Genomic DNA, 25,664 nt, shown 5'->3' with positions numbered 1-25,664 from the left:
TGACCCTTCGACTCCTCTCTGTCCACCATGGCTGCTATCTTAAGCGCCTATGTGGATACCAAGCATTTTCTAAATGTCCCTGCAGCCTCTTGAGATGAACAAAATTTGAATGCACTACTGATCCACAATTTTAGTAGAACTCTGAGGTAGTTTATGAGATGTGTGTGTGTGTGTGTGTGTGTGTGTGTGTGTGTGTGTGTGTGTGTGTGTGTGTGTGTGTGTGTGTGTGTGTGTGTGTGTGTGTGTGTGTGTGTGTGTGTGTGTGTGTGTGTGTGAGGGGGGGGGGCGATGATTAACCTCCTTTTACAATACTTAATGCTTAAACCAACAAGCCATGTATGTCTTATTCATTGTTTATTGGGAATGTTTTAATTTTGTTACCTGATTCAATAGGACAAAAATCAATTTGGCTTGAGGGCATAGTATTCAAAACCACATACATACAGACAACTCATTAAACTGTTATGTGCTGTCGGAAGCATTTTACTTTACTCTGATTTGCTTTATTTATTTATAATTGAGGTGTGCCAATCTGGGGGTTGGGCTTCTAAGAGCGATAGTCTGAACTTTTAACCCCACTGGCAGTCTGATGAAAGGACAGTTGTTCTACCAGCAGACTGTCTACTCTTTCAGTCTGGGAAGGAATAAAATAATAATGTGGGAATCATCTGTGTGTCTTTGCAGAACGTTTGTATTAGACCATGCAAGGATGGTCACTGCATGGTAAGCTTAGTTGCTTTTCAGCAAGGTCTTTTATGTTTGGGAAATTGGACTATGAGAAGAAGTCTAATATGTTACTTGAGGAATGAACAGGAGAAGAAGACAACCAAGTATTTGATCCTAACAGTTTACTGTCATACACTGTGTTTCATCCCAGACAATGTTTGGTCTGAGGCCAGGTTACCCATGCAGATATAATCCTGTTGAATCCCTCAACAAGCACCAGTGAGCAGCGTTCCTAATTCACCTTTCACTGTTGTTAGCACATTGCAGCCACCGAAGGCTTCTTGGGAAGTTACTGGTTCATACATCCTGGTTGTAGTGTGGTCATCTTTTAAGTGAAGAATGATTAGTGGGTTTGACACCGCTGGAATTTAGTACAGAAATTGGATGACAGTCAATGAATCGCATTAGGATTCAAGATAAAGGGCAAAAATGATGAGTGAATAAAAATGTTCTGGTTTGACACTATCACAGCACACCGCAAATGATGTGCTGTCGGGGCTAAATGAACAAAGCCACTTTGCATGTTCTATAAAGACTTTGACTGAATCCAATTACTTCTTACTTTTTCTATTGACAAATGAGTGACATTTTGGGCTGGATGCGGGTGGGTGTGATATTCTGGCCTTCTGTCAGCAAGCTGAGTGATAGACAGCTTCATTAGTAAGTTAAAAAAAACACCCCCCAGAGACACGCCTTCAAACCCAGCTTCCACCCTCTTCAGCTTCTTTGGTTCTAGAAGAGGGAGGACAATCTAAGCAGGTTGTTTTTGAGTGGGAGGTCTTCAATTGTCAAATGCTTAATAGACTGCTCTCTCTCCATCTTGTTCAATACGTGCACGCGCACACGCATGCACAGTGTAGTAATACTCACACTCAACATTGCCCTACTATCTGAATCGCTGGCAGAAAATCAAAGATGATTGATGAGAGGAGCTTGGCCGTGTTAAAGCTCAGAGGTGTGTGATTGTGATCTGGAAACAAAGGAGTTATTGCCAAAGGGTTAAGCACCCGATAAAACCTGCAAGAAAGCAGGCCGATGATTCTCGATGTCATTAATCATAAAGACAACACCCTTTTCATTTACCTGCCATCTCTTTATAAAGAATGGCTCCCATTGTCACAGTCTTTTGTAGTTGGCCTCTACTGATAGTATTGATAGTAACTATATCCAATTAAGAGAGTTGGTTGTTCAACTCTGAGGCTGTGCTACAGACCAACTATGAAAATGAAACTATCAAAAACAGCATCAGAAAAGGCCAGAGTGCCAGACTACGTTTTCATCATGCTGTAGCACTACAAATCGGTCAGGCCTGACAAATTCCTACCAAACTGCTCCACGAAGCATCAAGATGTTTTTGTTCGGGAAGGGCATGGGCACGGACCCAACACTAATATGGCTAATGGCTTAGGGAACCCCGTTGCTTTTTTAAATGAGGCCTCCGCTCCTCTCGTCCAGTGGGGGAAGAGCAGGTGAGCAGAGATAAGAAAGAGCCAAGGCGAGAGGGAGATTTGGGAGAGCAATATGGTTTAACTCTGATCTCGAGAAGCAAGGAGGGGCTGGGATGCAGAGGGTGTTTGTGTGTACGTGTGTGTGCGCGTGTGTGCGTGTGTGTGTGTGCATGTGCGCGTGGATGCATGACACACTTAGTGTGGAGCAGTCCACATAAGGACTGGCGAGCAAATTAGAATGTCCCATGAGGCATTAAGACACCTGGCATCATCAATGATTGATCATTTCTGGGGCATTTAACTAAAACAGTCAAAAAAAAGAGGAGAAATACATTGAAGGTCTATGAGGTGACAGAAATGCAATATTATTATTATTATTATTATTATTATTATTATTATTAATGATGACACCCGCAAAAAATTGACTTGAGAGTCCGTGCCAAACTATATATACTGTAGCATTCTAAAATGTCTTTTATAAAATAAACATTTCATTGGTACTGCTATGCGAGTATTATTAATTTTTATAATAATCAATGTCGTTCATGGATTGTTAAATTGAAATGCCTCTTCAGAAGTTGAATAACCTGCAAATATAATTATGCCAGGAAACTTGAGATAGAAGTAAAACTGGCTCGGACTTCATGGCCTGGCATGAATGCTGAGTATTTGAATAAAGGCTTGGATGCACTCTCACAGTCAGAACTGATGCTCAGAGATGCATTATTAATGAGAAGAGTCTGAGTGATCTTTCGGATTAATTGTGTTATCTTTGAAACCAGGCTTCTCCCTTTGTGTTCAATGCTACAAAAACGTCAATATTATTCTTTTTAACTGCATCTAAGACGTTAACAACGTTCATGTCTACTCATATTTACTCAATATAACTGTGTTTGACACCGTCAAAGTATCCTCACTGGACTCTACATTAAAATTGTCAGTCTGATGAGAACTTAGTATCACAGTACATTGACACTTTTTTTCTGTTCAGGAGAAACATTGTTTTGGAAAAGGCATTTGGTATTATACATCAGAATGAGAGCTATCAGCTTTTATTTTCCTTTATTTTGAGTCTTCACTCATCTTCAAAACAAATGTGAATGCAAATACGTACAGTACAAGTTATAAACCTTTTCAGCTGGCTTTTAACCATATACCGATAATAAGTATCAGCACAAGCTGCTAATCAAAACGAAATACGTCCTTCACACAGTCGTTGGAATTTTGTTATTGTTGCTTTTCATTTCCAACAAAGGCTCATGACTAGCGATCACCATGTGAATGTGGCAGATTTTCTTTCCTCCTCATTCATCACCAGGACACACACATGCGCCCAAAAATGCTCATTGTCATCTACTGTGGCTTGTTGTTGGTTTCAATTAGCAGACTCAACATCTGACACTGGGCCATGGTCGTTTCTATTGATTGGCTGACGCCACACAAATGCAAGTGTCAAGGGCAACTGGGGTCAAACTGTGCACCCAGGAAAAAGAAAAGACGCAACAAATAGCAGCTGGGCGGGACAGAGGGGAGAGAGAGGCATACAGATATGACCTGTCAAGGTTTGGCTCAGTAAGATGAGTTGGGGAGGAAATTTCATTCAGCCAAAGAACAAAAACATGATAGATAAGGGGATACATGCTCAGTGGCTGTATAATTCTTCTATTAAACAAAAAAAAGTAAACATTACAGCTTTACACATATTAACTTATTTTGATGGATTAGTTTAGTGTGTTAAATTACAAAATGTAAATGGGGCCTTTGGGAAAAAAAAGGGATATTCTTGAAATCTCACTTGCTACAAATGAAATGATCAAAGAATGGATTCATTAAAATTACACAAGTTATTTTTGTATGTCCTATGACTTCAAATGGATTTGGCGGGATTCAAGTTACTCAAGTGCTTCTTCAGACTCCTTAGTGATCTTCTAGTGGAGCAGTAATTGCATCAAATCTGTTTGTCCAGCTGCTAAATTGCCCCCTACAAAGTGTAAACACACACACATATATTCCTACACACTATAAAAGTAACTTCTTCTCTATTTTTCAAGCTTCTGTCACCCGCCTTCATGTGAAAACACAATATTAGAATAATAAGCATGGTGTTGATTTGCGTGGAAGAGGGAGGGCCCCACCTGGAGATAGACACACAGAGAGCCGCTACCATCTGTTGAGAACCGAGAACATCATGAAGTCAACAATTTACTGGAGGTCTTTTTGGCAATGAGTGTCGTATTACATGTAGTTGGAAAATGCATTAAATGGCTTCAAGTAATTTCAGCTGTCAATCAGCGTTTATGACACCTCATATGCTAGTTTCAGTGAAACTTAATAGAGGCAAAACAACTTTGAAGAAGAATGAAATGTGTAATACAATAAATGTACAAATATTGTAATGAAGGAACTGTGTCAGAATTATATATTTATTACCATTTCTGATCGATAAAGTGGAGCCTGATTTGGGACGAGAGGTTAATAATCTTGCTTAGATTTATTTTGCTTATTCACTTGCATGATTGACATAGGGATTAAATACAGAGATCCATCTCACATTCATACCTAGGGGCAATTTAGACTGTCCATGTTTTGTGAGATGAAGTTGGAGTATCAGGAAACAATCCCCACAGGAAGAACATGCAAACTAAGCAAAAATATCTGAGTCAGATGGAGTGAAACACATAATCTTCTTGCTGTCACCAAGTGGTCATGCACTACTTTGCTGCCGACAGTACTACATTTTTTTTAAACAGGTCATAATAGCACCTACATTTCTTTTAATTGACAGTTTATACGTAAAGGGATATATGTACATACTACATATCTTTGAAATAGAGGAAAGAAGAGGTTTGACAAGTTATTAAATAACAATCACATCAGTTGTATGGGGATGGCTGTTCTGCTTGAATGAGTGGGATGTCAGTTTTCATTTGAGGTTCCGCTTTTGAAAATAGCATGAAATATGCTTTGACAGTTTAGATCAGTTTGCCACGGTAGTTTTAGGATTATAAAAATTTATGTGGTTTGAATCGTCATCACAGGCTGTGTGGGTGTGATTGTGAAAGATGTACATCAATATTGTTGTTCCTATTCCAAACCAGTAAATAATCTTCAGACTGCATCGACTGCTGTGCCCATGCAATGGTAAAACGACAGAATGTTGACAAAAAATGGCGTGGTTTTGATGTTACCCTACACCAATTTGACAAATAAAACATGAAGAACTGAGCTGAACAATACTGTAGCCATTCCTGAGGCATTTTCTACCATTCAGTTGACTGCTCTTAAATGTCAACATTCCTCAAACGGGAAATAGGTTTGATAGGTTTTAAGCAAGCTACCCAAAAGAATTCAATATTCATCATAATTTTCTTAGAGATTTATGTGACCGTGTGTTTTTTTGTAAAATAATCATATTAATCACATTCTTTATTTCCCTCATTTACTTAATTTAAACAAGTGTTGCATTGAATGTTTGTTTAAAAACAAAAAATGCTTTTTGCAGGAATTTTCAATTAAGGCAGCCAAAACTCTCTGTTGGTTTTATACTGGGTGGCAGCCTCGAGGTTTTACAGTTTAATCGTCAACTTTATTACTCTCCCCACAGCTTTTTCATTAATCAGTGGGAGACTTAGGAGGGTTTTATTCCCCCCAACATCACAGCGTCAAAAAAGTACAACATAAGCTGATTCTCCGATGTAAACAGTACAAGAATCCTCTCAAGAAGGGAAACACGAAGAAATAGTCAACGGCTTTGTCTGATAAACAGCCACTATTAAATGTTCCCCTCCAGCGCTACGCTGTCTTTTTTGTCAGCATATTTTACAGGAAGTACAAGAACAAACACGTTGTTTTACTAGAACAATGGGTATCACTGTATAAAAACACCCCAAAACTAAATGTGGAGCTCCAGTAATATGAGTGACCAGCTGGAGTTGACGCCAGGAAAATCTTCTACCAAGAATCTAAGACGGCCCTGAGGGGAGAAGATTCCTATTTATCCTTTTCTCCTAAGAAGCCCAAAGAGATTTGACCGAAGTACTATCTTACTGCATCTAGATTGATGCCCTCAAATCCCCTTTGCGGCTAATAAACATAAGGATCAAATGATGCTCCTCATAATAGCGAGCACCTACAGGCCCCAAAGTCGGCTTTGAGTGGAGCAGACTTAGCAAAGGCCCGAAGACTTGCTTTGTATGTGTACAAACATGTAATCCTAAATCCATTCACTATACTGACAGGAGACTAAAGCAGTTGAGCTGGGTTTGCCTGATCAATCAATTCCCAGGATTTTATCTTGACACTTGTGCAAATGATATCGATTACACTGACGATTGGTAATGCTTGGTAGAAAATATCATTCATTTGCATGTATTTGTTGTATGGCGTGTCATTTATGTCCTGTAATGAATATGACTGACAGCTGCCTGTATCACCAGGTCATAAAAAGGTAGTGAACGCACTTCTTCATAGAACAGAATTCTCCAGCTGTGAGTCAGATTGCTGGCATAATTCAGCAAAAGCAACTGTCCTGGGGTTTGTCAGTTGGTATTAGGGCCAAAGGCTTAGGGGGAAGCAGGGTTACATTTCTGGCTTCTAGCAACTAAGCTTGCACAGGGAAATGACTGATTGTACAGACATTGAGCATGCTGAATTGCTAATTACTGTTAAATACAGTTCTTGATTTCTATCTGACAAAGAAATATATTTTGTTGCAAACAGTTTTCATAGCAAGTCAGTATTATTTGTCATAGCTATGAATCTGAGTACGTTCTCTGAAGCGTAGCATGCTGCCTGCTGAGCAGCAGTAACCCTCGCCCGATTTTGATGATGACGTTTTAGAGAATAAACTGTGTGTGGTGTACTATATATAGGGGGTTAGAAATTAGGATGTTTTTTTCAGGGGTCTAGGTTGTTGGCTGAACTGAGAATGAATCTCTAGGGAGTCGGGTACAGGGACTAGGGATGGTGGAAATGCAAAAACATGTGTTGGGCCTTGGGGCTGCTTCCTTACAATAGAACCACACCCTCCTCTTACTCTTTCTTCTGTCCTGCTGTAAACAGATTAATTTTGAGAAGTGGATTACATTGCTACGATTTAATCTTGCCCATCTTGCGTTAGATTCAAATACAAAAGGGCTTTATCCTGCTGATTCAATGAAATCGCAAAGTGATTTAATTGACCAAATATAAAAGTGTTTCTAGTTTGAATTTAAAGGCATGGTGATCAGACCAGCAAAAACACCAAAGATTTTGTATGGATTTAAAAGGACAGAACATTTCACAGAATTTTATGAACTACAACCCCAACACAGTGTCCACTGTCCACTACAGATTATTGAAACTATATGGGGGCATTATAAAGTTATGCATAGTGCGCTCAATTGCTCTTCTTTCGATTGAGTAATTGCACTCCATTTTTAAAAATAAAATCCGCACAAAATTATCAATTTATGGATTCATTATAATGGTCGTCCCTATGAAAACAATACAGCAAGACGTTTTGACTAAAACGAGGTCACAACACATGGCACGAATAATCAAATGATTTTAAATCTTAAAATAAAGAAGACCATTTATGACAATCCCAAAAAGTTAAAGAAATGCTGACAAACTTCGAACAATGACTGTCTGCAACCAAGCACATTACATCTGTGAGTGATTTTCGCGGTGCTCCTTTGTGTACAGTCAGCATGAGGGGTTATTGGGGATTTGCATCTAAGTACAGTGGATGGAAGCTTGCTGCTCGTGAAAAGAGGCATTCATTAGGCTGCCAAAGAGAGTCAGCCAAACACCGTCACAGGCTTAATTAAAGCCCCATATCCAATCAAGGGAGCAGCTAGAGTAGAGTGTGTATATCTGAATCAACTATTTCAGCTGCATTTTGCCAGCTTGGTACGGACAGGGGAAGAAAATACGGTTTCCTTATCTGACCAGCGATGCCGGTGGCCACGCTCGTGCTCCAGCAAAAGCAAATTCTTCACTCCCACACCCTTCTGTAGTACAAACACCCATAAGAGAAGAATGCACCATGCAAGACCACCAGCTGCTACAAGGGCTGGTAGGTTAACACCCCAAATACTTTTAATATCCAAATCGAGCATGCACATTGTCACAGTGGACATTTGAAAACTTCAAGAAATTGTGAAGCCAACTCGACCAAGACTATTTGACTATTAGTGTCGAGTGAATTATGTATTGAACTGTGGGTATGGAATTGAGCTATAAATCACAATTACTTTAAATAAACAAGGTGCTGATATCCATGTGTACATTATTGCAGATAAAAGCACATTTCCGCTGTCCTTCATGATAAATTCCTACTTCAGTCAACTTAACAGCTAAATGGAGCGACGCTGCCAAGGCTGTGTGGATGCAAATGTTTCACTTGCTTCCTGTGGTCACTTGTTTACAGCAGCCTGTTTTGTTTTTCAGACGAAATTACCCTTTTAAAATGATGACGCATATTATTTCTATGTGACCTCAAAACAATGCCCACAAGTCGGATTGATCAAATTCGACATGATCACCACAATTCCTACAGAAATATTGCACGTCATGCCAAAATGTATTTGCTGGCTCTTCTAACAAAATGAACCACAAAAACATTTCGCATGCCCCTCAGTGACACCTGAGATTGAACAGATGCAAGGGAGGGTTTACATGGCGTCTCTTTTCAAAAACGTTAGGATTCCTCATTATTCATTGTCCTGGTGCTGCTCAAAGGCTGCCAGTCTGATTTGGTAACTATGAATTATTAGAGCCAGTTGACTGCTGTGTTCATACTTCCAGCCTTACTTTTATGATTCATAGAAAGGCCTAGAAGATGGTCGTTTCAGCTGCGGAGCATCACTTTTCAGTGACCAGCTGCCAGTTTAAGTGCCTTTCAACCTACTGCTGCATGTGTGTAAGGGGTTGGAGGTCCAGATGGTAACCAAAGCACTTCCTGCATGCCACCTATTGACAACTGCACAGTGGAATAATGTGAAAAGCTCTTTCGAGAAGGAGGAGGAGCCAATTGTCATATTCTGGTGAACATCTCATTGCCGTTAAAGCAGCTGAAATGGCAAATGTGACAGACGTGGACTGAATCCAATTCACACAAAAGTCACGCAAACATGCACACTTTCATTCATATCCTTTAAATAAGTCAAGAGTGGGTAATGTGATATCGCACTTTGGGAAGCGACCCTCGGTTAGCAGATGGCCAGCTATCCAAGAATGTCTGGAAGCTGGAAACACCCTGAGCACCAGGGAGCAGAGCAAAGGGCAGACTGAGGAGACGCCAGGGTTGGCATATGTCAGAATGAGAATATTTTCAAAGGCTGTAAAGGGAATTTTTGGGCCTGCTCAAATAACCAGGATCACTGTTCTTGACTGCATGCGAGGCAACAACATATTAGGGTGGTGCCTTCTGCTGAAACGTGGTCAGCTACTGTACACTCTGAGGTGGCTACGGCAGCACAATAGAATAGCCCAGGGTCCTCCTGGACGAAAATTCAATTCTGCTTCTGAAATACCAAAATTATCCCAAAATAAATTGAAGCAGTTTAGTCCTCAACTCCTCTGAAGTTGGCAGTCGATTAAAAATGTTAGCCTAAAGTACACAAGACGCAGGTGCATCGTCACGATCAGCCGTTTCTTTCTGAAAATACATGTTGATATTTACTATATTTTTAACAATTGGCTGCACTGCTGCCTACAAGTCATTTCATTTTGTTCTTTTAGTTTTACACTAAGAATTAAGAAGGGGGCCATCATAATTAGTGGTAGTTTGGATAAATAAATTGTGCTAACAACCTTTGATAAAGAAGAAAATAATTTGGGATGACAATTTTAATTATTTGGTTAAAGGTACAGACAGGTGCTGCCTCACAGCCAAGAGGTTACAGGTCTTTGTGTAGTTTGTATGTCCTCCCTGTGCTTCTAATAGTTTTCTCCAACTTCCTCCCACATTCCAAAAGCATGCATTTTCAATTAACTGAGAAATTGTAAACAAACACAGAGCTGCTCAACTTCTTCTTGATTGATCTCATGTTTGATTTTTTATTTGATTTTTTTTAAACTAACATGATACTAATGCAATTCCCAGCAGTATTTAAGCAGCCTTTTCCAGGACGCATGATTAATCCAAGAGGCACTCTCCAGATTACAAAGGTAAAAAGACGCACACTCGGGTACTGACTGTACTGTATGAACCAGCACGTCAACGTCAACAAGTGTAAACTATGATTTCTGGGTGTGCAACTGAGGCATCAACAGAGCAGTTGTGCACATTTGCAAATGCAGCAGACGGCGTTAGCAGGTGAACAAGGCATAAGGCATTCGGCATTTGGTGCACGCGCCTGGCGCATTCCTTTGTCAGCTGACAAAGGAGGGACTCCTTCCAGGGATGTGGAGCTGCTTGTGGGTGCACAAGATGCAGTAACAGTGACGTGTTTTTAGGGATCTGTCTGCAAAACGCAAACTTTCCCAAAAATCAAAATAAACCTGAATAAAAGTGTCAAACAAGTATGGCAAACCGGGGCTAGAAAACCACACGTAAACACAAAAAAAGTATTGATACAAGAGTTGGAAAAATGATAAATACTGATGCTAAAAGTTACTGCTTTACTCATAAATTAAATCCATTAATTCAAACGAAAGTACCCGGTGAACTTACTTGAAATCGGCTGTCCCGGATGATGCGATGAGCGGCTCACTTCTCAGCAGCGGAGTAGATCCACCGCAACAAGCTTTGCAGCTCTTTCTCGGTTTTAAATGCCTCGATCGCACGCTCAGATTTTATGACTATTCAAGTCTAATTGCTTGCAAAATTGTGTAACAAAAACTCCAGTGTCCGATAAAAAGTGTTGCGCATGTATACTCATCAACCAGAGCAAAGCGTTTTCCTCCTGCAGGTTGCTGGTTGCGCGACTGTCCTCTCCAGCCTCTCCAGTATGATAGGGCGGGACAAGAAACTACACAAAGTCCTCCCAAAATAAAACGCCAGACGACAGACTATGTAAATTGGCCAATAATTTATTTAGTTTGGTGTGTTTAATCTTGAATCACCGCAAAGAAGAACTTCATATTGATTAAAATTATTCTACATTATAGATCTTCTATATACTGTACACCCATTTTTTCGCATATTACATTTTTCCCCAATTTGCTTGTACGTATAATATATATATATATATATATATATATATATATATATATATATATATATATATATATATATATATATATATATATATATATATATATAAAATTTTATTCCATACTTACAATTATTATGAAAAGTATGTTGCATTGTTTTGTTATAGATTTTAATAAATTCAACTAGTGGCCCCACAAAATTCATTTATTTTGAAAGGGTCTCCTGGATGTGTTTCTGTTGCAGATTTGCCAGACCCAAGTATTTGGGTTCTGTGTCTTATTGGTTTATTCCATCATAAGCTTCTAGGGTCATATAGAAACCTTAAAAGAACAAAGGGGGGGGGGGGGGGGGGGGGGGGAAGACGGAAAGAAAAAGCTGACAATTGACCTTGAACATAATAATGGTAATAAACATGTGTACATGTACAGTGCATTTTGTTAGCTGTGTTTTATATCGTTAAAGTAAAATGGTTTAAAGGTTTTTCTTATTTGAGGTAATTACTATTTGGAAGGAAATTGAAGCCCTCTCGGCCAGTATATTCCCAATTACCATAGAAGTCCAGAGCCTCTCATATGCTATTTTTAAGATTGCTTGAGGTCACCCTCTGCTGGCCAGACATTTTATCATTCGTTTGGTGAAAAGGCTCTTTTTTTTTTTTTTTATTACGCCTGAAATTCAACAGTTGTCAGTTATTGTCACCATGTCAGGTTTGTGCCAAATTGATTTAATATTTGATAGAAAGTTTGACAATGAGGGTACCTTCCCGCAGCTCTTCACTTTGAATATGGACCTCTACGTTTTCTTTGGATTGTTTAATATTATGTGTTCAATGTTGCCCTTTTTGCATCCATTGCAGCCTGGTCATCCTGGATAATCCTAACCCTCTGTGATATCTTCTCAAGGTTTCTCACTTTTCCCCAGTTGGGGTTTTGAGTTTTCTCTTGCCCTCATGAAAGTTAAGATCAGGGGATGTTGAGAATATTTTTTTCAACTTTGCCTATGTGAAGTCCTTTGAGACTTGTCTGTGATTAAGGCTATATAAATAAACTTGACTAGCTTTTTTTTCAAGTGGCTCATTGAGGTTGGCCTGCTCAAAGTTTAGCATATAGATGGACGGACGGATGGCGGCGGGACAGGTGAATGGATGGATAGATGGTTGGATAGACGGACGGACGGATGGATTTGAATTAAAGATTCAACTATAAGTGAAATACGGTTATTTACGGTAGTGGTGGGAAATTACTGACATAAGGTCAATCTATTAACAGATGTCGTTAGCCCAGAACTTCCTCGCTCACACAACAACAACTGTGCCTTTTTTACTCACTGGCCTTTGGGTTAATGTGTCCACCAAATGTCACGACTCGTCCCCGTTTGTTTTATTATGTGTTGGTTGTTATGGTTTCTGTCCGCGCCGTGTACTCGCCCCTCCCTTCCTATGTCTACTCACAATCAATGTACTAATCAGTCACCTGCCTCTTGTTACCTGTCTCGTATTTAAGTCCTGTCTGCCCCTCACTCCCCTGTCGGATTGTTGATGTCGTTCTTGTTTCTTTTGGTTCCTGTCTTTGTCAGTTCTGTTTCGGTTAGCCAGTCTGTCGGTCGGTTCGTTAAGTTATGTCAGTTTTCCGGTTCTGTTAGTTTGTTCCCCTTATCCTCTCTTCCAACTACCTTTTCCCTTCAATAAACCCTGGTCCAAGCTGCATTTGGTCGCCCTGCTCCATTCCGATCCGTGACCCCAAAGGGTCCATAAATTCAGGTAAACTCACATTTACGATGGACATTTCCTCTTCAAGCAAAGAGTTTGTAGTGAGTGCAAGCAATAAAAATTCATCATTAACTTGTACAGGTGAAATTGTGCAGGATCGCAACATAAAAGACATATAAGGAGAAGTTTATGTGTCACTAGGGCGTATGGTTAGGATGAGCAGAGAGGCGCGGCTTCTTTCCTCCAACCTTTGCGACACTCTCACCTGACTGCTTCCAGTCAGACACTGTGTACTACCTGGAATGGACATTTGAGTCATGGACTCTCCACCGAGAAACTCTCCGGTAAGGCCGGGCTTCCAGAGTGTGGAGATCCAGAAGACAACATGGGAAGTCCCGGAAAGATACACGGCGCTGCGGGCAGTTGGCTCTGGTGCCTATGGCACAGTTTGGTGAGTTGAACCCGGGACGCGTGACAGCCCATCATCCATATCACAGTAGTTTCTACATTTGTATTATGCATATAAAGCTGATAACTGTTATTTAACACTTGACAAGATTTGCCATGACTTAATGTAGGTAGAGCTTGAAGGACACATATGGTGCATAACACAGGTATGTACTTTATGACATTCAAGTAGTTTCAGTATGATCTCAGCCCTTTTGCATGCCCATAAAACAGATGTCATCCCTGTTGATAAATGGCCAAAGCCTCTTCAACCCAGAGTATGGTCAAGGCACAATCTGCATATGCTTTTAGCATGCATTCCACTCATCAGACTTTTGCACTCGCAGCTATCTGTCTTCTGCAAACAGGAGCACTATTGTGTGCCTCAGGCAAGTCAGCAAGTCAGTGCAGGTCCACTGATATGCAAGAATCTCTTCCAGCGGCACGCTAAGCCCATAGGGATGCCATATAGCTAATGATAAACGACTGACCGACCCTGAACTCAACAACTACACAAGCCACACCTGCACAAAATACTATAATGTAACTCAGGATGGTTTTTAATGTGCTTGTAGTTTGCAGCCATGTTTGGAGAACTGCTTCATACTAATATGTTGTCCCTGTCATGCAAATAAAGTAGCCACAATGCATATGTACCAAATAAAGATTTGCACATTAGTAAAGGTTACTTCTGTGTGTCATTTCTGACCTTTCTCAATTTGTAGCAAAGTTTGTGAACTATTCAACCTTCAGTTTTAATTCTTCATGTACTTCTAGTATGCCCTTGTGGCTGTTTAAATGAAGCACTTCAGCCTAAAATGGCATTTTATGATTTTTTTTTCCTATTTTTCTACTTAGAAATCATGGATATATGTTGTTCTATAACTCTTTTGTCTATAAAATGTATTTTTATTCATCTGTGGTGACTGTGGTTAGCATGAGAGCCTCACAATTGTGAATATTGTTCTTAAATGAAGATAGAAATTGTCCATAATTGTGAATGTGAGTAAGTATGCTTGTATGGCACGATGAGCCTTGTGATTGTCCAGTCCAGGATGTGCTCAGTCTGGCACCCAAAGTCATCTGTGGCCCCATCTCACCTGCAACCCTCATGAGGATAAGCATTTTAGGAAATGAATGGATGGGATGTCTGAATAATGCGACATATCTTTTCAATGACAACTTTTATAGGATAAAGAGGTGTTTAGTGGTTTTGAGAGTCTCTAATGTCCTCTCTGTAATGTGTTTGTGGTAGCTCTGCCATAGACCAGAGGACCAAGGAGAAGGTGGCCATTAAGAAGCTGTATCGCCCTTTCCAGTCCCTTATCCACACCAAACGAGCTTACCGGGAACTCAGGCTGCTTCGTCACATTGAGCATGAAAATGTATGTTCTTTTTCTTTTTATAATTCTTTCATTTGTTCTACAGAGTGCGAGTACATTCCTCAAGGCTGGTTGATGAGCTTTAGGTTCCAGCACATCCGTACCAATTGCAATTGTTCTCATCTGTTTCATTCAGGCATAGTTGATTTTGAGGACACGCTAACTTTGTTGAGCATTCAACAAAAGCCTATAATCTCATCCAAGATCTAGGGCAAACTGGGAGTGCTGTTTGTTGTTAGAGCCCGCATGTTCCATGCGGTATTTCTGCTTGTGACTGCAGGCTTTCAGCATGTATACAGTTTTGCTGCTAATCCAGGAAGGAGGCTAAAAACGAGAAGAGATTGGTTCATAATTGTCCTTGGGTGTTGTTGTTTTCAAACAAAAGCAAAACTTTCTTTGAGCATGACCTCAATCCTCATTGCAAGAAAACCCAAAGAAGTGCACTCAAAGAAACTCAATGTACTCACTGAGTACCATGAAAAACAGACTGGAACTGATACCAACTCAGTGTGAAAGCAGTACAATAAGGCTTTTGTGCCGTAAATTTCTTCCTTGGAACACAGGTCAAGGAAAATAGCAACGCAGCAATTAATCTAAAATGTTATTTCACTTAAATCATTTGTTGTTGTCTTGCATACTACATTAATTGAATTTGCATAAGTCCCTATTGTTATAGTGGTAGTCTCACAAACCTACGGTGCAGGTTCAGTTTCCATTCCGGGACAGAGCCAATGTGGCTGTGTACATTTGTCTACTTGTCCGACATCAGTTCCCCACGACCTTGAGATGTTGTAGATATGAGAATGGATGGATAGATAAATCTGAGTAAGAACTGAAAGGTGAAAAGAACATTGAGATTTTTTGCAGTATTTATGCTATGTTTAATAGATGTGTATGAAAATGTATTGCACATCTAAGCAGAATATCCCTTTTTCCCCGCCAAAGGTGATATGTCTCCTTGACGTCTTCACACCTGATTCTTCCATGGAGAAATTCCAAACCTTGTGAGTGAGCGAGCAACCAACCTCAACATTCTTCTGTTAGTTGTTGCAGCTTGCCGAGACCCTTTGAGAGTGTGTGTAGCTGCCGTGCAAGCATGATTTTTAGGAGCAATTGTTGACATGTTTGTATGGCTGTCTATCGTTTGTCTTGATTATGAAGTATAGTTTTCTTATCACAGCTCTTTGTCTTCCTTTTACAAACTTCTAGTTACATGGTGATGCCCTTTGTAGCGCAAGATCTGAGCCACATCATGAAGAAGCGGAGATTGACTGATCGCATTATCACATACCTGTTCTACCAGCTTCTAAGAGGACTCAAGGTAAGTGCGTGATTCGGTGTTGATGCACAGACATCTTAGGGTTTTTACTATTTTCTTAATTTTTATTAATTTGTGTATCAACTTCAAATTATTATTTTTGTTCGCCCTGTGCTAAGTTTATGTTGTCATTCAACACAGCTGAAAAATCATTTTTTTATTGGTAGTAGTTCTTTTGTTTTACATATACATTCTGAACTTAACTTAATAATTATAGCGAAGGCTTCATGTTTTTAAAGCAAACATCAATGATTTACAGTCACGTCTGAAATAAATATGCATTTCAAAGTTACATTTGACACAGCTCATTTTTGGGTTGAAACGAATGTAAAGAAAAAAAATGTTTTTTTTATATAGTTTTCTTTGATTTGTGTTTCCCTCTTTCCAGTACATTCATTCTGCTGGCATCATCCACCGGGTTAGTATGGACAAAAATGCTCATACACTGTGTGGAATATTGTTTGATGGCAAACAAAAATTCGAACGCTCATCAGCGTTGCTTAGGTAACAACACCTTTGGCCTACTGCTCAAATCTAGAACTGCCAGGGAGCGGACTGGCTTCCCTACACCAAAGCTCAAAATAGTAACATATACATTTCTGAGGGATAATAAAACTTCAAGTTTTTTTTACAACATTTACCCTCCTGGTAGGTGTATTTACTCAGGGATGAGGTTATAAGTTTGAACTTCATGGACCAGAGAGTGGTTTGTCAGCAAATTTTTTTTTCACTTAAATTCACCAACATTGTGTGCTTTACTGTTCTTTTTTTAAATTTTTTATTAAAAGCGATTCTGTTTTTAGGACCTAAAACCTGGCAACTTGGCAGTGAACGAGAACTGTGAACTAAAGGTACACTTGAGTATAATGATTGAAAACCGAATACCCAACAACATGACTCTATTTTGGTAGACTGGTGCCGGTGCGTCTGGTGCAAAAAAATGTGAACGTTCATTTTCGTCTAGTTTACAGTGTTTGGGATTTTGACTGAAAATGAGGCGAAGTGGTAGACTTTTCAACAGGGGGGCTATTTTTTTGCGCAGGTAGTGTATTTAATTGAGGCGCTACAGACAGACAGACTTGCGTTCGGAACAAAAAGAGCGCCCTCTGCACAAATTATTTGTTTGACCTCATCAGATATTGGACTTTGGCCTTGCGAGGCACACAGAGACTGAGATGACTGGTTATGTGGTGACCCGCTGGTACCGAGCTCCAGAGGTCATATTCAACTGGATGCACTACAGTCAGATAGGTAGGCTTCGGAAACAAACATTTTTTCCACTTTGGTCACTGTCAATTTCATCACAGCAATCTATTTCTCGCTACATGTGACAGTGGATGTCTGGTCAGCTGCCTGCATCCTGGCTGAGATGATCACCGGCCAGATTCTTTTTCCTGGACACGACAGTATCCTCAAAATGGATGACGCATTACAAGAGACACAAACCCAAAACTAACTGTACAATGTTCGAAGAAAATACTACTAAAACTCTTAGGTCTCATAGTGGGTGTTTAAATTCAGTGATTGTCTTGTTTGGATGCATGACAGGAGAATATCTATTGCAAACCAAAAATTAACATTTGGCATTTTACCCCAGACAACCAGCGTCTTTTGTGATATTAAAGAAAAGAATCAATGGTTTTGATAACAGTAAATATAAAAAGTAGGTTTGTTTGATACCACTTAGTTTTTCAAATCGATTCCAGTACTTAATTCCTAAGTACTCGCCCATACTGATACATGTACCTGATATCACTTGCACTGTAGTAGTGCGAGTATTATTTGCTACATAAAAGTGGAGAATAAAAATATAATTGTGAAGAAAGACTGTTCATTTCTGACAAAAGGCAAAAGAGCTATGCTGCAATACAGAATATCAGCTCAAAATAAAACAAACAACTTACTCTGATTTAGAAATCATTAGTAGTTAATTAACAAAAGTGCAAAATAAAAGTGACAACTCCCTGAGTTTTTGTTCAATATGATACTATTATAAACAGTTGTCATAAATTTAAAATCTACTACAGTTGCAATTAATACAATGCATCAAAGCATTTCAACTGAATCCTGCTGGTATGCATCTGTATGTTATTTGTTTGCGATTTTTTTTTTTAACCATCTTGCTCAGGTCTTGATCAACTGAAAAAGATCCTCCGCTTGACTGGAACACCTGACTCAACTTTGGTGCAGAAGATGCAGAGTAAAGATGTGAGTTTTATATCTGCCGTGCACGCCAGAGTCCATATCTGGCATACATTCCAAGACATTTTATATGCCAACAACTTGAGAAATTGAAATGGGAGCGCATATTTTCCAGGCACAGTCGTATGTTCAAGGTCTCCCTGCGCAAAAGAAGAAAAACTTCAAAGAAGTCTTTCCGTCCATGGACGAAAAAGGTGGATTGATATCTTTTGACTCAAAACTACAGATACTAAATATGGTTATTAATAAGCTATTTGATGTAGTTCTCCTTTTTGGCCACATGCAAACAGTTTCAGGTCAGTAGAATGCTTTGATGAGGTGACTTTTTTCTCAACAATGTGTGTGGACAGGGAAAGCTCAATTTTTGTCTCCTGCTGTGAGACAAATGTAATTTGTATTTGTTTATTTAGGGCTCTGAGTTAACTGTAGATAGATTACTAATGTTGAAATTTTAAATACAGCTGTCTCGCTTCTGGAGGGTATGTTGCTGCTGGATCCAGACACAAGGTTGACAGCCACACAGGGACTCTCGCACCCCTTCTTGGAGGAATACCATGACCCGGAGAGCGAGCCCGACTCTCAGCCGTATGATGATTCCTTTGAGAGCCTGGAGCTCACCATTGCAGAATGGAAGAGTAAGTCTATCTATTGAAAAAGTCTTTTAACAGTGTATGGGATGACTTGGTGTTTTCCCAAGTAATACTCTGAACAAGAATTATGCTAGTTTTCCCTTTATCCTTTCAGGTCTCATCCACATGGAGATTATGACTTTTGACCCAGATGATCCCAGTCAGACAGCCATATAGGGAGATGCACCGGCGCTATCCTTGTATTTAATTTTTAATACTCCCCTAAGCCTTTTTGCTATCAGATAATATCTAAATGATTATGAACTAAGTATGCCCATGTGATGTGCTAACCAGTCGATAATGAATAATTCATTTCGTCAGCCCTCAAATTATCGGTGAAGCCCCCTTTATCCCCGGGAGATAAAAAGTCCTGCTGTTGCTATTGTGTATTTAGTCATTGATATATTTATTGTATTTTCTACTAATATTATTATGTATTTACCTATTTATCTTTTGTGCTGTATATATGACTCTCAGTCTAACGCTTTGATTAGTCCTGCAGTACAAATATTGAGATTCTCAGGCCACTGCATTAATACTAGTATTTGCAGTGCAAAACAAATTGGGCAAAGGGAAAATTGGTAGTAGTCATATTACTTTTGACCACTAGAAAGCAGCATTAGATCAATTCAAACAAGCCTTAAGCGTGAAAAACAATATAAACTGGTGTTGGCATGTATTATGTTTTTGACAAATGGAGATAGTATATTATCATGTGCCAAATCAAATTGGTTAATTTATAAAATTCTGAATCAATCTCAGAGCAAATATTCCAAACTTTGCTTGAATGGGAACAGACAAAATACAAAGTATCAGAAATTACTTCTCAGTATGATACACGATTATAGCCACCACTATAATAATACATAAACTCCGTTCCCCACCCTACTCCGTTTCTCATGGAGTGATTAAGTCCTGAACTTTAATAACATAACTGGGCGTGAAATAGTTTTCTTTGCCTCAGGCTTGGTTTGTGTTAGTGAAATTTTGCATGTTTGCAATTGTACTGTTTAGGTTTCTGTCAGGTGATGCCAGATACAGCACGATCTGAAAAGATTTGACTACAGCAGGGGGCACCAATGTGGTGCTCATGGGAACTAGGCAGGCAGGGAGTCAGCAAGGACCATATGAGTACCAGGGTACGTGGGGTAAAAATTGCTCACCAGTATTAGATTTTACTTGGAGTGTTGTACAATTGATCATTTTAAAAATGTATCCACTGTGAGATATCTGATTAAAAATTGTTGTATATAATCTATCATCTGTTTGTTATGGAGACATCATTAACGTGATCAGTGTATGAAAAAAAAAAAAACATCTTAAAATGACTTGAAGTGACGTGAGACAAAGACTAATTTGCACTTCAAAGAGGATGGAGTCTGTCAAATTGCTCGACCAAACTTGAATTCACAATCATATTTTATGGAACCCCATTATTTTCATGATCTGACTTGTCGGTGAAAATGACACTGATGATTCAAATGACTATCTTTAGATTCAAGTTTTTACTATTCAGTGCTTTACATTTCAAAAATACTACAATTATATGAAAATCCCCCTTCTAAATATAACAAAGCAGGCATTGTAAATTAGATGAACTCAGTTTTATTCCAGGCTTGGTGGAGAACAATTGGGTTGACCCAGTCAGAGTCAAGCAAAAGCAATACAAACCATAACTGCTAGTTTACTCTCTCTTAGACAGATAGATGCTAGAAATTGTGTGAAAGTGATGTGTGGTGTGTGGCTGCTTTATACACGTTAAGAGATGTAAGACTGCAGTTAAAAGGACCATGTAATGGATTTCTTCATTGGGAATATAAGAGACCCGGCCCTCCTCCTGTGCCTAACATCGTAGCGTGCATTGATTGGTTGCATTGCAGGGATTCTCTGTCATGCAACAACAAATATGTGCTTGTCTACAAGACAGCATGCAGCTAACAGCAAACAGCCACAAGCACAAAAAAGGACTGACTCATATGAATGCTCTGCTTTGTGTTGGTGTTCCAATAATGGCTCTGCCTCTGCTTGGATTTTGATGGAACCTCTGACTCCCTGAGTGTACAGTATATGCTAATTAAACCAAAGACATATAGAAGTAAAGAGAACAAGAGATGGCTTGATATGTGGAAGGTTTTTCCGAGTCGTGGCCTGATGACGAAGGGACACAATGGGTTCAGGCGGATGTTCAACGGCGAGAGCTGAAGCTTGCTCTTGATGTCATCATGGTGCTGCCGCCGCTGCTCATGCGGGACATGTTGCCATAGCCTCCCATACCAGTGCTTCCACCCATGGACACGCCCATGCCCATGCCACCTCCTATGCCACCTCCTATGCCACCTCCTATGCCACCTCCCATGCCACCTCCACCATATCCCATTCCGCCTCCTGAACCTGGTGATGGCAATGGGACAAATGAAACAGAAAGAATGTAAATGTGCCATGACACAGAAGGAAAACTACATTACTTCATTTCCAACTTGTCTTCAAACGTCATGTTCTGAATCAGCAAATAAATAACTTGAACATAAGGAAAATTAAAAAGAAAAACTAATCCTTTTATATTCAGCAATTGTATCAATATTCCATATCAAGCACATATCAAGCAAAAAAAAAAAAATGCACCGGGAAATACCTAATACTCCTGGATATGAGAGGACATTCGTTTGATGCCTAGGTGCGTCATCATTGATATAATTCAAAACCAACTACCATTACCATGTTAACTTTTATTTATAAGGGCTAATGTTCAAAACTCTGGCTTCAGCGTGATTCTTGAAAATGAAAGAATTGAACATCAATACTTACTGCTGCCTCCGCTGGATGACTGTATGTGGATGGTTGCATCTACATTGCCAATTCTGCAAAGAAGTTAATAAAACAACCTCAGGTGCTGCACACTAATAATGGACTGCATTCATATTAAAGGGGGAAAGGAGTCAAAACAAGTACCTTTGCTCCTCGCCTTCCAGCAGTTTCCTGTAGGTGGCGATCTCAATGTCAAGCGTCAGTTTGAGATTCATGAGTTCCTGGTACTCGCGGACCTGGCGGGCCATGTCCTGCTTGGCTCTTTGCAGAGCATCTTCCAAATCCTTGATTCGGGCCTTGGCATCCTTTACGGCCAGCTCGCCGCGCTCCTCGGCCTCAGCGATCTGAGTCTCCAGGTTGGCACGCTGCAAATAGAAAAATAGCCACCATACGTTCAAGAAAAGGGTTGAAAAATAAAACTTCACCCAGAAGTAAACTTTAATCGAAAATGTATACCTGTCCCTTGACTGCGTCAATCTCATTCTGGAGGCGACTAATCATACGATTGAGTTCTGCGATCTCGTTTTTGGTGTTGCGCAGGTCATCCCCATACTGGCCAGCAGAGGCCTCCATTTCCTTGTACTGGAAGGACAAGAGTGGAAATCTTACAGCCACTAACATGGTGTTTTTCGACAGAAGGCTAGAAGAAGAAATATGGAATTTCAATTTCCTGCATTGGTTTGGCAGTTGTTAACCACTTTTCATAATGTTCTTTACTGCCAAACACGGGACTGCGATGGCATATTATGGACCCAAACCTTGGATTTAATTTTCGGTTGGACAATTCTTTTTTTGTGAACATCTTCACCTGTGGTATCTACTCTTCGAATTCCAAGTAATATCTGGTCCAGTATAACATTTATCAATTGGAAGGGAGAGTCTTATTGCTTGGCCTAGGCAGAGGTCTGCATTTGACATTGCGTTCACTAACTACCTTCTGCTGGTACCATTCCTCTGTGTTTACACGGCTTTGGTTGGCGATGTCCTCGTATTGAGCCTTCACTTCTGCGATGATGGAATCCATGTCCAGAGTGCGGCAGTTGTCCATCTCCACGATAACGGAAGTGTCCTTGATCTGGCTCTGGAGTTCACGCAGCTCCTGTAAATATGCAAAACAAATTTGACATTGAAGTTAGTGAAGTTCAGCTGGTCAAGGTTAACTTAAAGGTTGTGACAGAATCTCTCTCTGTTGCCACACCAAAGGGAAATGAGTCCTTATGTCCTAGACTCATTAGCACAACTGAATTGAGTTTGTTTTACGTACAGCATCATAGACAGCTCTGAGGAAGTTGATCTCATCCTGAAGAGCATCGACCCTTGCCTCCAGATCAAGCTTATTTAAGTAGGCACCATCAACATCCTGTATGAAGATGAGGTAATGATGGAGACAAAGTGATACCCAAGGTTATTGTTTTTAACATGTACAGTTTCCATTTTTAGATGTATTTTTAAGAATCATCCACCTTCTTAAGGAGAACAAATTCATTCTCCACTCCGGCACGCTTGTTGATTTCATCCTCATATCTGAAACAGTGAAAGCAAGGTATTTAATAATTGGCTGTGCTTATCAAATACTGTTAAGACACGAACAAATTAGACACACTTGTTCTTGAAGTCCTCCACCATGTTCTGCATGTTCTTCAGCTCTGCCTCCAGTTTCATTTTCTCATTGCCAAGTCCATCGAGCTGTCTGCGCAGGTTGGCAATGTAGGCCTCGAACATAGCGTCAATATTGGAACGGGTAGTGGTCTGCTCCTGCAGAAGATTCCATTTGGTCTCCAGCATTTTGTTCTGCTGCTCCAGGAAGCGCACCTAATGGGAAAGACGAATTCACTCTTAGTAGGGTAGTGAGTGGCATTTCTTTATGGCGTGCAAATAGTGTTTTGGACGGAAAATTCCCAAGGCCTTTTAATATAATTATATGGTTGTCACTGGGATTTGGAATAATCATCGGTGCACCCTCGCATACCACCCAGTTAAAATGTAGTGGACACGTAATGAGATCAATTGAGCGTGTGAGATGATCTGAACAGACATGTTTGAACATTTTGCTCCTGGGAGCATGGACATGAAATGAACGTGCCCCGATGAGGTTGAAGCCCATCCCTTCATTTTGGCCTCCACACCTCATTTAGCCACTCCCTTATGCGTTTATGCTTTTTGGGCCTCAGGGCCGCGCACTTTTATCGAGTGCCCATCCGTGAGGATTCCTGAAAAAAAAACACCTCTAGTATTGTGGCGGTGATTACTGATATTTTCCCTGATAGGCTCCAGCCACACGTGTCCTGAATTGATACCGAACTAATTTATTCCTGATGAGTGCATTTTTTTCTACATATGTGAATCCAACAAGTTAAATCCACATCAGCTTAAACCTTCACTTTTACATGAATTCTAGTAGTTACAGATCAGGTGTGCCGCTTCACTCTGAGGGCCTCGAGTCCAATCACCAGTAACATGATCTCCCTTGACTTTAAAAGTATCGGACATTGGATATGACCACTATAATGTTTCTGCCTCTCACTGTCTGGCAGATGGCAGGGGAGCACCTATGGTCATAGAAACATTAAATGGGAAGTGGCCTTCTTGGCAGCTTCTACTTTGAGAAAAACAGTTTTGAGTTAAGAGTATGTAGTCATTAACATAGTTTAGATATCCCCACATTCTGGTCATTATCTAAAGAGGCGGCGCTTCAGAATAAAGTAAATGTTCAGTTTTGCACAAACACACAAATGTCAAGTTATGTGGGTTTCTCCCCGAATGACTCTCAAACATCAAAGAACCACTTACTTTGTCAATAAAGCTGGCAAAGCGGTTGTTCAGAGTCTTGATCTGGTCTTTCTCTTGTGATCGGACAATCTGGATATTGGGATCGATGCTAATTTCCATGGGGTTCAGCAGGCTCTGGTTGACTTGGACGTTTGTAATAGCTGGAATACCTCCACCAAAACTAGCGCCATAACCAAGACCACTACCCATCCCAAAACCAGCTCCACTGATCCCATAACTACCTCCACTTCCAGCAGCTATGGAATAACTACCAAAACCGCCGCCAAAATTGCCACCACTACCACCACCACCACCACCACCACCACTACGCATGCTTGATCTAAGAATAGTGCTACTTGAGGAAGCTATTGGGACTGACCTATAACTAACTGCAGATCGTGAGGTGAATCCACCACTGCCACCGCTACCATACGTGCCAAAATTACTTCCTCCGCCAGTCCCATAGCTGGTCCTTACAGTTTTAATGCTACGCCCGGTCGACATTTTGAAGAAAAGGAGTCACAGAGAAAAGGAGGAGCTGAGAGAGAGAGGCTTGGCAGAGCAGAGGAGTCCACTAAGAGGAGAGTCGTCCCTCTAAGTACCTGTTTCTTGTGCCTGATGGCTTTTTAAGAACCTCCAACAATGAAGGAGGTACCGACAGAGCTCCGCCTTCTCTACACCTCCCAACCGTGCTCCAATCACAAGGAATGTGCAGGTCGCACCTGCAGTAAGGCCCACTTTCATGGATATATTTGGGCTGTCAAACAAGCAAATGCGCCACTCTTGTAAAAGGAGCTGTCTTGACACACCTAGCTAGATAAAGAACCTGCAATTGTACTACATTAAGAAAATCATGCAAAATGATCAATACTGTTGTCCCATCTTGTCCCATCAAAGGTTTCCAAAGCAAGTCCCCCGCATGATTTGCCTGGCGCACTTTTTTTGTGTGTGTTGACAAATACTGGACACTCTCGCCTGCCTTGGATTTTGTCATGACTTTTATATACTTTTAGTTATACTGTTTTTAAAACATCTTTTTTGTAGTTATACTATAAGTAGCGGGTGCAATAACATATTGTTGTCATACA

At 40.2% G+C, this 25,664-nt stretch overlaps 3 protein-coding genes across 4 annotated transcripts in view; 1 reads left to right on the top strand and 2 right to left on the bottom strand.

Annotated features, from left to right (window-relative positions):
• Positions 1-11,098, bottom strand: part of LOC148402680 (plexin-B1-like) — a 37,414-nt gene extending 26,316 nt beyond the window's left edge. Inside the window, exon 1 of the mRNA XM_088368883.1 lies at positions 10,834-11,098. The gene's annotated coding sequence lies outside the window, so the exon portion shown is untranslated. The remainder of the gene's footprint in view (positions 1-10,833) is intronic.
• Positions 11,099-13,259: 2,161 nt separating this feature from the next.
• Positions 13,260-20,260, top strand: LOC148402679 (mitogen-activated protein kinase 12). Of its 2 annotated transcripts, XM_088368693.1 has the most exons (12): positions 13,262-13,475; positions 14,727-14,856; positions 15,799-15,857; positions 16,063-16,174; positions 16,560-16,589; positions 16,975-17,022; positions 17,308-17,422; positions 17,506-17,577; positions 18,300-18,379; positions 18,489-18,567; positions 18,835-19,008; positions 19,118-20,260. In XM_088368693.1, exons 1-12 carry the CDS (start codon positions 13,342-13,344, stop codon positions 19,177-19,179), a joined length of 1,095 nt encoding a protein of 364 aa, XP_088224819.1. In that variant the 5' UTR covers positions 13,262-13,341; the 3' UTR covers positions 19,180-20,260. The 2 variants fall into 2 exon arrangements, with proteins under 2 accessions (XP_088224820.1, XP_088224819.1); XM_088368694.1 differs by lacking the exon at positions 16,560-16,589 and having other exon boundaries at positions 13,260-13,475.
• Positions 20,261-20,591: 331 nt separating this feature from the next.
• LOC148402678 (keratin, type II cytoskeletal cochleal-like) lies at positions 20,592-25,196 on the bottom strand. Its single transcript, XM_088368689.1, has 9 exons — positions 24,598-25,196; positions 23,411-23,619; positions 23,271-23,331; positions 23,072-23,167; positions 22,742-22,906; positions 22,264-22,389; positions 21,952-22,172; positions 21,808-21,860; positions 20,592-21,393 (listed from the first exon to the last, which is right to left on the bottom strand). Exons 1-9 carry the CDS (start codon positions 25,078-25,080, stop codon positions 21,188-21,190), a joined length of 1,620 nt encoding a protein of 539 aa, XP_088224815.1. The 5' UTR covers positions 25,081-25,196; the 3' UTR covers positions 20,592-21,187.
• Positions 25,197-25,664: the final 468 nt, after the last annotated feature.

The sequence above is a fragment of the Syngnathus floridae genome, chromosome 2 (assembly GCF_059516105.1).
Source record: "Syngnathus floridae isolate MCC-2025c chromosome 2, RoL_Sflo_1.0, whole genome shotgun sequence".
Classification (NCBI taxonomy): domain Eukaryota; kingdom Metazoa; phylum Chordata; class Actinopteri; order Syngnathiformes; family Syngnathidae; genus Syngnathus; species Syngnathus floridae.
The sequence above is the reverse complement of the archived record's forward strand: the minus strand, read 5'-3'. Positions and strand labels throughout refer to the sequence as shown.

What these genes read in the sequence shown, in the direction of transcription:
- LOC148402678 (XM_088368689.1), bottom strand. Translation starts at nt 25,080, where the DNA reads ATGTCGACCGGGCGTAGCATTAAAACTGTAAGGACCAGCTATGGGACT. An exon ending in TCAGAGCTGTCTATGATGCT is followed by an intron (nt 22,907 to 23,071) that starts GTACGTAAAACA and finishes GCATATTTACAG; the next exon opens with GAGCTGCGTGAACTCCAGAG. An exon ending in TTGACGCAGTCAAGGGACAG is followed by an intron (nt 22,173 to 22,263) that starts GTATACATTTTC and finishes TTCTATTTGCAG; the next exon opens with CGTGCCAACCTGGAGACTCA.
- LOC148402679 (XM_088368693.1), top strand. Translation starts at nt 13,342, where the DNA reads ATGGACTCTCCACCGAGAAACTCTCCGGTAAGGCCGGGCTTCCAGAGT. An exon ending in GGTGCCTATGGCACAGTTTG is followed by an intron (nt 13,476 to 14,726) that starts GTGAGTTGAACC and finishes TGTTTGTGGTAG; the next exon opens with CTCTGCCATAGACCAGAGGA. An exon ending in GTCACATTGAGCATGAAAAT is followed by an intron (nt 14,857 to 15,798) that starts GTATGTTCTTTT and finishes TCCCCGCCAAAG; the next exon opens with GTGATATGTCTCCTTGACGT.